Source organism: Spizellomyces punctatus, assembly GCF_000182565.1.
Source record: "Spizellomyces punctatus DAOM BR117 chromosome Unknown supercont1.1, whole genome shotgun sequence".
Lineage (NCBI taxonomy): Eukaryota > Fungi > Chytridiomycota > Chytridiomycetes > Spizellomycetales > Spizellomycetaceae > Spizellomyces > Spizellomyces punctatus.
Genome location: NW_015971537.1, coordinates 1,594,636 through 1,608,212, shown reverse-complemented (window position 1 = coordinate 1,608,212; position 13,577 = coordinate 1,594,636). Strand labels below are relative to the sequence as shown.

Here is a 13,577-nt window from a genome sequence, read left to right as displayed (position 1 = left end):
TTTAGCTTCAGTATCCAGCAAAGAATTCGCCAATAAAGTCCGATAATTGCCTAAAGATGGCATTTGTTGCTGGGCCAAAAAGTCTTCCAAAATCTGTTCCTAAAATAAACGCTGATCACTCCGAACTCGAAAATATCGCATCATTGTCACTTTATGGCTACCCTTGCTTCGAATCTTCCCAACATCGGTGGCAGTCACGGTAAACGGTTAGGGTCAGCCAGTCGCCAGCGAACAGACGGTCGAGCGGGAAGCCCGCGATTATCAAAACACGGACCAACGACTTCTGTAACTGGTAGAATAATCAATGGCACCCCTAACCCTATGGCAGATGCATCCCTACCACCAGTGGAAAACAACAAATTCGGTATCATCGGCCCCATTCCTCTTCGGCCCAAGAGCAAAGCCGACGTACCATTGATAACCAACCGATTGGACGTCCGGTTTCAACTTTCAGAAGGAACAGACGTGAAGCAGGACTTACTGGCACCAGGCACCGCATACTTGGGCTCTAGCATTAATGAAAGTGATTTGACGATCATGCTCTCAGGGGGCACATTGGCTTCTCACACGGCGCCAGCAGCATCAGGATGTCATCAATGGAGTCTCAACGACACGGAGGATGATGATCAGTACATATATCCGTATCCCCCTGCCCCGCTCACAAATGGACCATTTCGTACTCCGACCATCTCATATCCTACGAAACAGCAAAATGCCCGACTAGTCAAGCTTCTAGCTTTGCTCAACCGTGCAAATGGCGCAGAAGGTAGAGATTATGCTGGCGGTGTTCGGAGGCGGGAGAATGAGTACAGCTTTGCGGTGGAGGATTCATATGTTGGATTTGAGAAGAATTTGGTGGACATTCAAAAGCTACTGGGTAAGAATTTTGGATGGCATCCCCACAATACAGCTTTAAAACTAAAGACCAGTGCATCTGACAAGAACGTGCCAAGAACATTGACGAAAAAGCTTATAACGGTGCTTCCTTGGTGACTAGCGAAGGGGACAAAGCAGGAAAGCGACGCAAAGTGGATAAACCAACTGCACAACAACATCACCAACCGCAATTATTTGATCTATTGACGGAGAATAAAACATTGGCCGGACGAAAGCCTATTCGCGTTATCGCTGCAGAATTGGAAAAGCGCATTGAAACCTTGAAAACAAATCAGGCGGAATGGGAAGCATTTCAAACCAAGATTTGTAGGTATCGAGCTTTCTGCTCTTAATACTTCCTTCAATGCTGGTATCTCTGTGTCAGTTGCAAGTACGGGAAAGTTATCTGACGGATCTGCATTCGTTGGTTCTTTAGCAGAATACCGCGCTGCCGACAATGACCGTGCGCGGACGATACCAGCTGATCTGATCCGCCAAAACAAGCTTGCAGTCGCTCAGATGCATCCAAGTCAGCGACGACTTATGATACAAGAAGGGGTATATTTTAATGTCGAAGTGCTGCTGTCGTTTTAGATTTTGCTAACGTCGCTCATTGACCAGAAAGAGCTGCATGACCGGCATCGTGCTGACGTTCGCAATCGAAAAATGCAGCAAGATATGGATCTGTGGAAAGAGCATGTACTTGCGCTGCGAAAGAAGCAAGATGCAGTGGTAAGATTTTGGATGAGGTTTAGACGCTTGCGTCATTGAGTTCATCATTCCCCTTTGGCAGGAGCATACTAAGAAGAAGGAGAAAGATCAGATGGGGAGAGCCCAAGCCCTCCAGAAAAAGTGGTTTATCCTCACCGCAGTTGCTAGTCGAATGACAATAATGAGAATAGTGCTCGAGGTACGACCATTCCAGGCATTTTCATTTCTGAGGAAAACAACTCAGTCCCAAGCTGTTCTGTAGACGGAACGAAAGCGGCGTGCAGAGTTGTTGGTTAAAGTTCATGCTGCAAGAGTCATTCAAAAGGCATATAGAAAGTATAAACAAGCGCAATATGAACGGAACAAACGCTTGGCGCTTGCAAAGATAGCTGTGTACGTGGGCTCAAATCCAGTGTTCGCATCTGACACCTTGCCAACAGACTTCCATCTCCCTTGAAATTAGGGTCTTTCATAAATTTATCCGCCGTCGTCGTGAAGTACAAAAGCACCGAGCTTCGAACACCATTCGTCAATTCTTCCGGGATGTGTACGATGTTTCGAGGCTCATGAAAGTCGTCAAGAAGTATCGGTTTTCAGGTACAGGAACAAATCTGCAAAGGTACTCAAGGCCCAGCTAACACACGCCTGCGTTCTCAGTCGTCAAAGCGCAACACTATGTCATTGGCTGGCATGCAATTCGCAACGCGCAAGTGGATGTCATTTGCAAATACTGGGAGAAGCTGGAGCCGCTTTGGTGGAGTTTAAGAAAGGTGCATGGAGGAGGGGGAACACCGCTTGCAGGGGCACGAAAACTTGGATCGTCAACGGAACTCGATGACAAGAAGGTTAAAGGAAAAAAGTAAGAATTGTGAGGTCCTAGTATGCATGGAAAGGCTCTGATGATCGAATTCAATTTGTCAAACAGAGGACGAACAAAAGCAAGAAAGGACGACAATACTGATAAAGTGCCTTTGAGAATTGCAGAGTGAGAGACCGAAAATAGTTTTGGTACCACATTGTGTTGACAATTCTGATATATTCCATTCAGCAACACAAAGAGGGCGGTTATTCTTGAAGATCTGATCAAACGGCGATATCAGCACCGCAAGCAACTTGCGCAATACGTACAAGATCTCGGTGCATTTAATGCAAGCCACAAGGTATGTTGACTGAGGTTTGGACGTTCATGTCCAAAAAACCAGCCAGGCTGAATTGTTCGCTTTTCAGTCTGGGAAGGGCGAACCCGGTCCTCCGAGGCGTCCGATCTTCAAGGTAAGGCCAGTGATTGACTTCCGGTGAAACTATTCTCGTTGCTGATCACTTCCCGGACAATATGTAGCTTCTACCACTTCAAGCCGACATGATAGCTCTAATTGAAAAGGGGTTCTTAGAAGCGACATCTTCAGGATTCCGCTGAATGGAATGACTGTTAGACGATGACATACGTTTGTACATAAATAGAAAGCAAATACTGGGACCCTGCTTAAAAATATGTTTCTCACATGGTACATATCGCTACCACACTACTACAAACTGTCACGGCTGCCTTCCTCCGCTCTTCACTCCCAATGCAAACTGAATCCCCTAAAATAGACATACTGATCTTTCGGTGTAGCCCAACTAGAGTCCGACCCGCCAAAGAAAGTCTCAAACTCAATCCCGACGAATCCTACATTTGCAGTGTTCCTGTAGCTAACTTGCCCAAAGTCAATCACCTCAACTCCATCGCTAAAAACTTGGACACGTCCATCTGCGTGGCCTGGTGTGTTTAGCGTGATGCGTTGCAGGAGGGACTGCCATTTACCAGTCTTGAATTTGAATGAGCCACGGCCGATGGAGTTTCCGTAGTCACCGTTACAGACGCTCAGAGGGGGAACCTTGCAAAACGTCTCAACTTGCTTTGAGGCGTCTACGTAAAGATAGGTCTCACCCGCTCCCTGTTTACGGAACTAATAAAAGAATAAAACCGCAATTGGATCTGTTAGTCAAAGGGCATTGTCGTAGGTAAGGCCATACAAAAAAGAAAAAACAGCATACCATATAACGAGTGGAGAAACAGTCGAGGGCGGGATCTCCTCCGGAGCAGCTCTCACGACCACCTAAAATCGTCGCTGGTTTAGAGCGTTGACGAATATTATTGCCATTTTTATTACCAACCGTAGAGTCCAGGTAGCTTCCCGCCCTTATTAAAAGCAAATCCGCTTGGAAAGTATATCTGATACTCGAACGATACGACTTTTGCATTGCTTAAATTGATAGGCTGAGCATAGAACTGTAATATGGATCAAGATGCTAAACATCATGGTAATCACAAGAGAAGACAACAAAGTATGAGCATACCCCAGTTCCACCTCGTGGTTTGCCGGAAGGGTTGTAGCTGCCTGCAGGGTAGCTATTGAGGCAAATAAACATTAGTGAGTGGAATGAGCATGGTTTCCCCTGCACATCAAAAACCCGCTTACAAGACACTCAGCACTGGCTTGCCTGACCCTGCCGGGTCTTTAACGATTTTACGATTGGTTTCCCCATAAGAGCTCTTGACCACATTGAATGCATCGGTTCCCGTCGTCAAATCGGTGAGTTCCCAGGATTGTTCGCCAGTTGTGGATGGTTTTGACGTTGTCGATTTGCCCGTATCACAATATCCTCCTGTACAGGAACCCGAAAGACAGTCTTTGGGTGTATCACATGGAAATCCGAAAGGACAAGCGTAAGGGCATCCAGCACCACACCCGAGATCTGATACATGATACGATATGGGTGAAATTGAACTTTGGAGAAAACCTTATACCAGATAATCGTACCTAGGTCGCAAACGGTAGGAGCTGCCGCAGATTGGACAAACTTCCCATGCAATACACCTTTACGGGAGATTATCAAGAAGATCCCGGTGCATCGAACGGATAGAGAGATTGACCTACCGGCGAGCACGTACCCCACCATCAACATCCGCCTCAAGCTTACCATCGCCGCACACATTATAAACACCAGCTTACAGCTTTGCAAAAATTAATGCCAGCAAGAAAAATGCACCGTGATGAGTAAAACCTGGCAACTGGATAAACGCTGTACAAGAAAATCGCATATAATCCAGCATAAACAAGTGTATTTGAGAGAATCGTTTTGGTGCTCACAGCCGCACTTTCTGGTCTGGGATATTGCGAAACGATCCTCATAGAGAACCCTCATTTTGAACATAACCTATTGAATTCTTATTCAATGACCCAGTAAAGGAATTTCCTTGTAGGATATTTGAACCTGATGCGTCTCGGATATTTTTGAAGCGGCCTGATCCTCAAGCGTCCCCCACCTTTGATCATGCACATGCGGAAAATACGTGGCAGTCAAGGTTAGCCTGCATCACGACTTTGATTTTACGGTGGAGCGAAGTAATATTTAGCCGGTATAGTAACAGGTGGTAATATTCATCCATATACGTGACCAGCAACTACATCCGACTACTTTGCTACATGTATAATGTACTACTTTCTCCTAACGAATTCCTATACTCACGCTACTTGTGAACACCAAACGCCGATATATGCGATAATTACGCCAGTAATTAAAGAAGAAATAAAATTGACCTGTTGAGCCAAAAGAGAAGAGCAGCATCGAGTTATTCTCGCATCCGGAACCTCATTCAAAATGCAAAAATACTGCACCTGATGATTATCTAGTAACTCGATCCCAGAAATATGTTTTAAATCCGACGTGGTTTCTCCCTCACGAAGGCGACGGTGATCACCCGCTATTTTTTTGGAAGCTGCATTGTACACGCTCTTTTGAAGAGTAGCCCCAAGCAATGAATCAATCTGCCACATGTGATAGATAAGTTAATTATCCATTAACGTGGGCACGACTTAAAATTGAGGTAAGCTTACCAATGAACCGACCAATCCCCCCAAAGCACCCATCACAAGAATGAAGAGATATGGCTTCGACTGTGAACACTCGGGATTCCAGGGTAAGCCAATCGCAGCGATCATTCCGACCAACAAACCCCCAGCAATCGATGCTGTCAAGCCAAGTAATGAGATCCCTAGACATAAGGATGATGTAAGCCTTATCCAGTGGACTTATAAATAAAGATGAACCTGTCTAACCTCCATTCGTACCCTTTGGTACCTAGAAAAGACGTTGAGCTAATTATTAACATCGCCGACCTCCAGCGAAATACCTTTTTAAGCGTTGTGATGAGCAGCGGTTGACCTTTGCTCAAGATCCCCAGTTCGCTCGCCCATGTGTCACCGCAGCAACATGCATAGTGACTACAGCATGCAATCAAACAAGGATCATGATAAATGATGTCTCCAGCGCCGAGATACCCACCCACAGCGTCCTCACCCAATATATACCAATACTAGAACTGTATGCAGCAGCCCGACTCTCGTGTCAATCACACCAAAACAGACTCGCTCTTGCGTGGCCCGACGAACAAGATAGTAATGCAATGCGCATGCAACGGTGCCAGTGAGTCCGTTGGAAAGGACTTGGATCGCCGTTCGCCGACCACCTTTTTTGAACAAGACAATTAGAGTTCTGGTCGGTCGGGTTGGAGACGATCGCGATAAACTTGTATGCTTTTCCAATACTACAAAATCGATATCCCACCTTCTTGAAAATCTTCTTCCAGTTGCTTCTTAATGTTTTGCTTGAACTGGAAAATTGAAAATATATATATGGCGACGTACAGCTTCAGAGCTCAACGGCCGCGGCAAAGGAACTGCGGCTCCAATTTGTCTCGGCATCACGTATCGAGACAAAGTATAGAGTCATCTCACCTTGGTAGCTCTCGAACCTCCAAGATAAAAACCTAATAAAACGCCGCCAAAGAGCAGGCCATCCTGCGATCCCGAACACGAAAATGTTATGCAGCCAACCACAAAGGCAGCAATAGCACCACTATAACTAAGCGACTTTTTGCGGATGCCATGTACTGCAAGGGCGGTGCAGAGTGCGAGAGTTGCGACGGGATGCATTTGCGGTGACAAGAAGCTCAGAAGATCATCGCCTGCCTTTCGCACTAGTTGCGTGGCTTTGCATATCTTCACGTAAGCATGAATTCACCCAACATCATAGCCCACAACAATATTGCAACGTGCATTATAGGAAGCAGTATTATGTTTCTGCTTTTAGTCTAGCAAACAGCATCCACAACCCTCCGCCCAACGTCCTGATCAGGGCTTCTAGCTGTGACCTCCAGCGTCACGCCGTCGTCACCAAGTACCATTCGACACCGGCAAACCACTTTTGTCCCACCAACATACACTCCGCTCAATAAGAGCGTGTGCGTTGTGGCTTTGTCCTTGACCATATCGCTTCCGTCGCATGGATGCATGCCGAGAAGTTGAAGCAAATTTTGTACCGCAGCTTTGGGTCGGGCAGGGAGGACATCATTATAATTAGAGCGCGAGTTTTAAAAATCATAGCACTCCATGAGCGCTTACCTTTAATGCTAGCTACATTGGTCAGGGCGTACGTCTCTGTAACCTCGGTGGCCTCCCCGAGTTCCTCCCACGTTCGCTTAAAGTCGACGATGTACGACGGGAGCATGTAGTCTGCCGTTACCAGATCCAAATCTTCCAACTATGTACAAAACTAAGCACGTGTTTATCGGGAGCAACTTTGTGTGCAACCGCTATCATACCAAATATTCATCCTCGTAGCCTTCTTCCGAATCAGGTTCGCCCGTGCTAGGATCGCAGTCTTTGACAATAAAACGTAACGCATTTGAAAAGGTTGCTGAGATTATAATAACGGCATTAGCAACAGCACATTCATCATGATGATACGGGACGTCACTGCATACCCGTCGGACACACCCCGCCAGGCCGGCTGTACACAACGTATGCTGTTCCCGGGATGTCATAGATGAGTCTTTGGATGGGTATAGCCTTATCTTGCACCAACGCTGTCGCGTCATCGTCCTCAGAGGTCTCCAATTTCATCACGACATTGACATTTTCCAAAAGAGAGTCGTTCAATGTGTTGCGGCAGTCAAACTGGCTCACCGAAAATGACACGTCAACGCAGGTTATGGATTAACCAACGATGCATCCTACCTGGAAAACCAAGTGCTCTGAGAAGACATGCTTCACGCATGAGACGACGTACTCAGTTTCTGATTCTGTCAACTCGACAGGTTTTGACGACTTGAAAAGCGACCCCAACCCAGCCAGCTCTGGGATCTTCTCCATGGCAGCCGCATATCCAGCCTGTGCGTCACCCGCCGCTGAGGGCACAGCTCCCCGTGCGGCAGGAGTGCTTGAAGGTGCACTCGGTGTCGGCCCACCCTGAGTGCTTCGCAAAGTGGGAACTGCTAGTTCTGCAGCGGCCGTCGCGACCCCTGAATACGATGGCACATGAGCATATCAAAAAAGAACGTTCGATACAACGCTTGTGACGTACGAGCTCGTTCCGCCCTCTCTTGCGCAGCCGTGATCACAGGTGTGGTACTGATATCAAAGGCCGAAGAATGAGCGGCCTCATCGTTCACGTATTCGACGAGTTTCCGTTCGAGAGAGGGCCAGCTATATGTGGTTTCTACGTTGGGTAAGATTGGCAGTTCCATATGAACACGGACGCCCAATAATCAGAATGACTTTGCCGCAACTAACCATCTGCAATGTAACGCTTGCAAAGATCCTCGTCATCGATGATGCGTAGATACATCACTGCACGATCTCTTACTTCATCCTCATTATCGTCCAAGCATCTTCCATGATTATCCAGAGATATGAGGATGGCGTGCAAATACACGAATGTCACGAACAGCTGTACTCACCTGGTCAGAAGAACCTTAACACGGTCTCGTAGCTCGGGGAGATGGACCGCAAACCGCGCCAAAGCACTCACTGCAGCCGCACGGACTGTGGCGTTTTCAAGAATAACCCGATTGTAAATATATCGGATGTACTTTGACGGTTTTGATGTCTTGGGCCCTTCCCTTCCAAGCAAGTGCAGTATGCGAACAGCTAACTTATTGAACTCGCAATCTTCGATGAACTCGCATAGGTGGGATAGTGCTAATCGGTAGAAAGAATCCAATATTACAATACGATTCCTCGCTCCGGTTGCTCCACCATGTGCCCCTTACCAAACTCCTTGGACTCAGGGATATGATAAATAATATCCAAAATGGCGTCTACAATCGCTCTCTTGTATTCGTATCCACCCTCATCTCTCAGCACATTCGATAGGAAGTTCAGCATCAACGATTGCTTCGCCGGAAATTTGAGGCAGAGAGACCGGATCGCATCAATAACGATGATTTTGAACTCGTCAGATATCTCATTCATAAAACCGGTGATTTGCTTCATCAGACGATCTACGCTGGCTTCGTTACCGGTCTGATGTCAACAGGATAAGCAGACCATCAAACACATGGGCGATATACATGTGTGCGCACCTTTAGGAGGGTAGTGATGGCGAATGTGGCGATGCTTCTATTAGGATCCGTTATCAGATTCTCCATGTCCAGGTTGCATGGGAATACTGCGGCAGGATGTGTCATTGCTAGTTTGCTTAGGGTCCGGATGGCCGCGAAGCGGAGGGTGGGCTTGTGATTCACGAGCATGAGCTGCAGAGCTGAACAAAACGTCAAGACAGTGACGATCACGCGCGCTGTATGTTCTTCACCCACCGGAAACTGCGGGGAACAATTCTTTACTTGTGACATCCCGCAAGTCGCAAATTGCGCGTGCTGCCTCATATACGACCATATCGTGCTTGTGCCGCAACCAGCCTTCCAGTAAATCGTACAGAGAGCGTGACCTGCGTAAACGTTACTAAGGACACTTGTACTCTCTGAGACCACGTGGATCACCCATACCCTGGTTCTTCGTCCTCCATAATCTTACACGCATATCGAATCAACATGCAGTACGCTAAAGGTGAGCGCAAGGATCCGCGGGAGTAGTTCTGCACCAATTTAATGACGGCCATTCGATCATGTTGCCGAATCTGGTACATTAAACCTAATGCATGGTACTGTGTAATAGGACCTTTGCTGTTGATGGATTCCTGGACCTCGTTAGCCCACCGTCTCACAACATCCTTATTCGCGCCAAAAAGATGAAGGGAGGAAACGAGAGCTGCGCTAGAGACACTGGGATTTTTGTCCACAATTGCCTGCTTTATGAATCGCTCGATCGCTTGCAGCATGGAGCTCTAAATCCCATGATGGGTCAACCAAATCCATCAAAACATATACATGTGACAAGACTTAAGCGTTCTGATATGTCCGCTTACATCGGTAATCTTTGCCAACGCTCGAATAGCATTCGCTCGGTAGATAACGTCCGACTTTGCATTCATATCACGCATCAGACTTGAGGTCACCATGATGACATCCTCGGCCACCGTCGATAGTTCTTTGATGAGAAGGTAGACCATTTGCCGAAGTGGGGTCTGAAAAGCACGTGAGATGCAACTCTATGGATACTTGTAGTATGGAAGCATGATGATCACGGTAACATACATCTTGAGATTGAAAGAGCTTTGTGATGGAGAAGAATGTTTCGGTCGCTTCTTGGGTGTGAAACACCTCGGACTGGTAGAGCAGATACACAATCTTGGTCAATATGAGGCGGCATTTCCGAGGATTGATGGGAGTTTCGTTGAATGCGCGTGCTTCTTGCAGGACCGTACTCTTGTCAATGTGGAAGAAGAGGCCTGCATCTGGCAGTTTTTAAAAGGCAAATCCATGGTGGCCATCAGGTCAGATAAGCACGTAAAAGTGACGATTTTCCTTTGCACCCGTACCCGAGTCTTCATCTTTCTTGCCCAAGTTCATGGTGTTTGAAAATGCTACAAATCCCAAGTTGCGCGTTGAACGGGACTTGTTCCAAGTTTGGCTTGGAGAGACGCCTCACCACCCGGACACGTGTCACGCGTTTCCAGTCTTGTTGCTATGGCAACATTTTGCTTACCTAGGAGACTCGTCTGGGTCGCTGTGGGAGAGCCGACGGTATGGCTGCGGTATGTAACTTTGTATGCAGATTGCGTTACAGATGCCCCAGGATTTCTGGGTTTGAGTGCCGCCCTTTTCTTAGTTTTGGGCATTTTGAGGAGCAAGACTTTCTCTACAGGTTTGGGACTTTTAAGACATGGGGTTTGGAAATTGTCTTATCGACGGGCCGACAACCCCTCTGCAAGAGATCCATAGGATCTGGTGACTTAGTGTCGCAAGAGCTCTGGAGGATTTGGGGACTGTCCTACCGACGGGCCGACAACCCCTCTGCAAGAGCTCCATAGGAACTGGGGACTTTTCGACCGACGGGCCGACAACCAAGTATCACCACAAATGTCGCAAGAGCTCCGGAGGATTTGGGTAGATGGCCCGGAATTATCGACTGCAATGTTTTATCCTTTCAAATCCTGCGAGGGTGAGAGCAATACTGATACAAGGGCAAGCAAACGCTGTGAAAGTGGCAGTCATTGTGCGAACTCGTTTCATACCTAAAGTTTGGGGAGCCCCGACCCTCTCGCTTGAATCGTTGCAATTACGCTTGCGGTTGTACCCCAGAATACCACCCCGAACATCTGGGCTTGACTTTGAAATACAGGAATCTCGACTACGTTGGCACTTTTCTAAAACCCCAGTTATACGCCTTTCCAAGATTAGCGATTTCCTCATCCTGGCAGAGGAGTCACACGTCACAGGCAAAATTGCCGTGCCTGATGCGGCCGGGCGCAACCGTAGAGGAAGGCGCATATTCAAAAGAATGAACAGAACGCTCATATTGTTCTGTGTAGAATACCCGGATATCCACTGAGGATTGCACCCGGTTGTAGAGCTATGTCCCTGGTTCAGCCAGGAATGGCACGAAACCAGCCTGAAGTGGCCTATCTCGTCCTCATTCAAAACGATGCATCTATTATGAAGACAACCTGTCATCTTGGAGGGGTGCTGGCTCGAGGCCGGTGATGATTGCCCACTACGATTGTGGAAAGTCTTGGGGTTCCTTGCATCGGTTTATCAAGGTAACTTGGGAGCGGAGTTTTACATCCTGATATAATGTCTTGTAGAGTTGTTTTAAATAGAAGACCATACTTCCATCCGCTTCCTCTTCAATAGAAACAATCGAATAATTCTTTTCACATTCTAACGCTGCACACGTACACGAGATGGTGAAGTTGTCGCTCGTTATCATTGCGGCCCTCACCACGACTGCACTAGCAGGTACACATACATTTGCTCGATGCACAAAATGACATCCTTCTGATCACACAGTGTTGGCATAAATAGTACCTACTCCTCAAATCACTACAGAGAGAAATTGCAAAGGCGAGAAATGTGCTGAAATCTCAGCTTGGACAGAATCACTCACCAAGGTCATCCGAGTTGATCCAAGAGGTAGCGTGCCGTATGATTCCTGAGATGATATGTAATGGAGTTGCTCTAATGGTCTGTTCTGGCATACATTAGCACCCGCGCCACATGACGGACCACATCCTGATAGTGACGGCGAGGCGATCCCTCGAAACACTACATCAGTTCCTAAAAAAGAAGATGCGAAAGCACCGGGGAACCCACCAAACGCTGGCAAAGATGCCGCAAAAGCAACGGTAACGCCACCAAGCGCTGGAAAGGACGCCGCGAAAGCAACGGTGACCCCGCCAAGCGCTGGAAAGGACGCTGCAAAAGCGACAGTGACCCCGCCGAACGCTGGCAAAGACGCCGCGAAAGCAACCGGTAAAGACGCCGCAAAAGCTGCTGGTAAAGACGCCGCAAAGGCAACGGTGACCCCGCCAAACGCTGGTAAAGATGCCGCAAAGGCCACTGGTAAAGACGCGAAAGCAGCTGGTAAAGATGCCGCAAAAGCAACGGTGACCCCGCCGAACGATGGAAAGGACGCCGCGAAAGCAACGGTGACCCCGCCAAGCGCTGGAAAGGACGCCGCGAAAGCAACGGTGACCCCGCCAAACGCTGGTAAAGACGCCGCAAAAGCAACTGGTAAAGACGCGAAAGCAGCTGATAAAGATGCTGCAAAAGCGACAGTGACCCCGCCGAACGCTGGCAAAGACGCCGCGAAAGCAACCGGTAAAGACGCCGCAAAAGCTGCTGGTAAAGACGCCGCAAAGGCAACGGTGACCCCGCCAAACGCTGGTAAAGATGCCGCAAAGGCCACTGGTAAAGACGCGAAAGCAGCTGGTAAAGATGCCGCGAAAGCAACGGTGACCCCGCCAAGCGCTGGAAAGGACGCCGCGAAAGCAACGGTGACCCCGCCAAACGCTGGTAAAGACGCCGCAAAAGCAACTGGTAAAGATGCTGCAAAAGCGACGGTAACCCCGCCAAACGCTGGTAAAGATGCTGCAAAAGCGACAGTGACCCCGCCAAACGCTGGCAAAGACGCCGCAAAAGCAACTGGTAAAGATGCTGCAAAAGCGACGGTAACCCCGCCAAACGCTGGTAAAGCTGCAAAAGCGACGGTGACCCCGCCGAACGCTGGAAAGGACGCCGCGGACGCCGCTAAAGCAGCTGGTAAAGATGCCGCAAAAGCAACGGTGACCCCGCCGAACGCTGGAAAGGACGCCACGAAAGCAACTGGTAAAGATGCTGCAAAAGCAACTGGTAAAGATGCTGCAAAAGCGACGGTAACCCCGCCAAACGCTGGTAAAGATGCTGCAAAAGCGACAGTGACCCCGCCAAACGCTGGTAAAGACGCCGCAAAAGCAACTGGTAAAGACGCGAAAGCAGCTGGTAAAGATGCTGCAAAAGCTGACGGTAACCCCGCAAACGCTGGTAAAGATGCAAAAGCCACGGTGACCCCGACAACAGCTGGAAAAAACGCGACGGAAGCTGCTACAGCAGCTGGTAAAGACGCCGCAAAAGCAACTGGTAAAGATGCTGCAAAAGCGACGGTAACCCCACCAAACGCTGGTAAAGATGCTGCAAAAGCGACGGTAACCCCGCCAAACGCTGGCAAAGACGCCGCAAAAGCAACTGGTAAAGATGCTGCAAAAGCGACGGTAACCCCGCCAAACGC

At 48.3% G+C, this 13,577-nt stretch overlaps 4 protein-coding genes across 4 annotated transcripts in view; 2 read left to right on the top strand and 2 right to left on the bottom strand.

Annotated features, from left to right (window-relative positions):
* Positions 1-153: 153 nt before the first annotated feature.
* On the top strand, positions 154-3,119 carry SPPG_00614 (uncharacterized protein; the record flags this gene model as incomplete). The annotated part of the gene is made up of 12 exons (XM_016748943.1): positions 154-877; positions 943-1,203; positions 1,313-1,434; positions 1,498-1,608; positions 1,670-1,786; positions 1,850-1,980; positions 2,051-2,184; positions 2,245-2,446; positions 2,513-2,572; positions 2,636-2,747; positions 2,815-2,859; positions 2,927-3,119. 12 exons carry the CDS (start codon positions 154-156, stop codon positions 3,002-3,004), a joined length of 2,097 nt encoding a protein of 698 aa, XP_016612962.1. The 3' UTR covers positions 3,005-3,119.
* SPPG_00613 (polysaccharide lyase family 14 protein) lies at positions 3,059-4,801 on the bottom strand. Its single transcript, XM_016748942.1, has 7 exons — positions 4,509-4,801; positions 4,392-4,448; positions 4,050-4,326; positions 3,928-3,979; positions 3,745-3,859; positions 3,625-3,686; positions 3,059-3,536 (listed from the first exon to the last, which is right to left on the bottom strand). The coding sequence occupies exons 1-7, from the start codon at positions 4,564-4,566 to the stop codon at positions 3,147-3,149; spliced, it is 1,011 nt and encodes a 336-aa protein (XP_016612961.1). The 5' UTR covers positions 4,567-4,801; the 3' UTR covers positions 3,059-3,146.
* Positions 4,802-6,619: 1,818 nt separating this feature from the next.
* On the bottom strand, positions 6,620-10,445 carry SPPG_00612 (coatomer subunit gamma). Its single transcript, XM_016748941.1, has 15 exons — positions 10,351-10,445; positions 10,067-10,266; positions 9,838-9,996; positions 9,419-9,756; positions 9,230-9,360; positions 8,996-9,174; positions 8,684-8,936; positions 8,372-8,612; positions 8,205-8,302; positions 7,996-8,130; positions 7,650-7,933; positions 7,397-7,589; positions 7,235-7,329; positions 7,035-7,173; positions 6,620-6,957 (listed from the first exon to the last, which is right to left on the bottom strand). The coding sequence occupies exons 1-15, from the start codon at positions 10,379-10,381 to the stop codon at positions 6,725-6,727; spliced, it is 2,709 nt and encodes a 902-aa protein (XP_016612960.1). The 5' UTR covers positions 10,382-10,445; the 3' UTR covers positions 6,620-6,724.
* Positions 10,446-11,715: 1,270 nt separating this feature from the next.
* SPPG_00611 (uncharacterized protein) overlaps positions 11,716-13,577 on the top strand; it is a gene marked incomplete at its 5' end in the record, with an annotated part of 4,284 nt that continues 2,422 nt past the window's right edge. The window contains 3 exons of the mRNA XM_016748940.1: positions 11,716-11,770; positions 11,837-11,944; positions 12,017-13,537. Of these exons, the coding sequence (XP_016612959.1) occupies positions 11,716-11,770; positions 11,837-11,944; positions 12,017-13,537 (1,684 nt within the window). The remainder of the gene's footprint in view (positions 11,771-11,836; positions 11,945-12,016; positions 13,538-13,577) is intronic.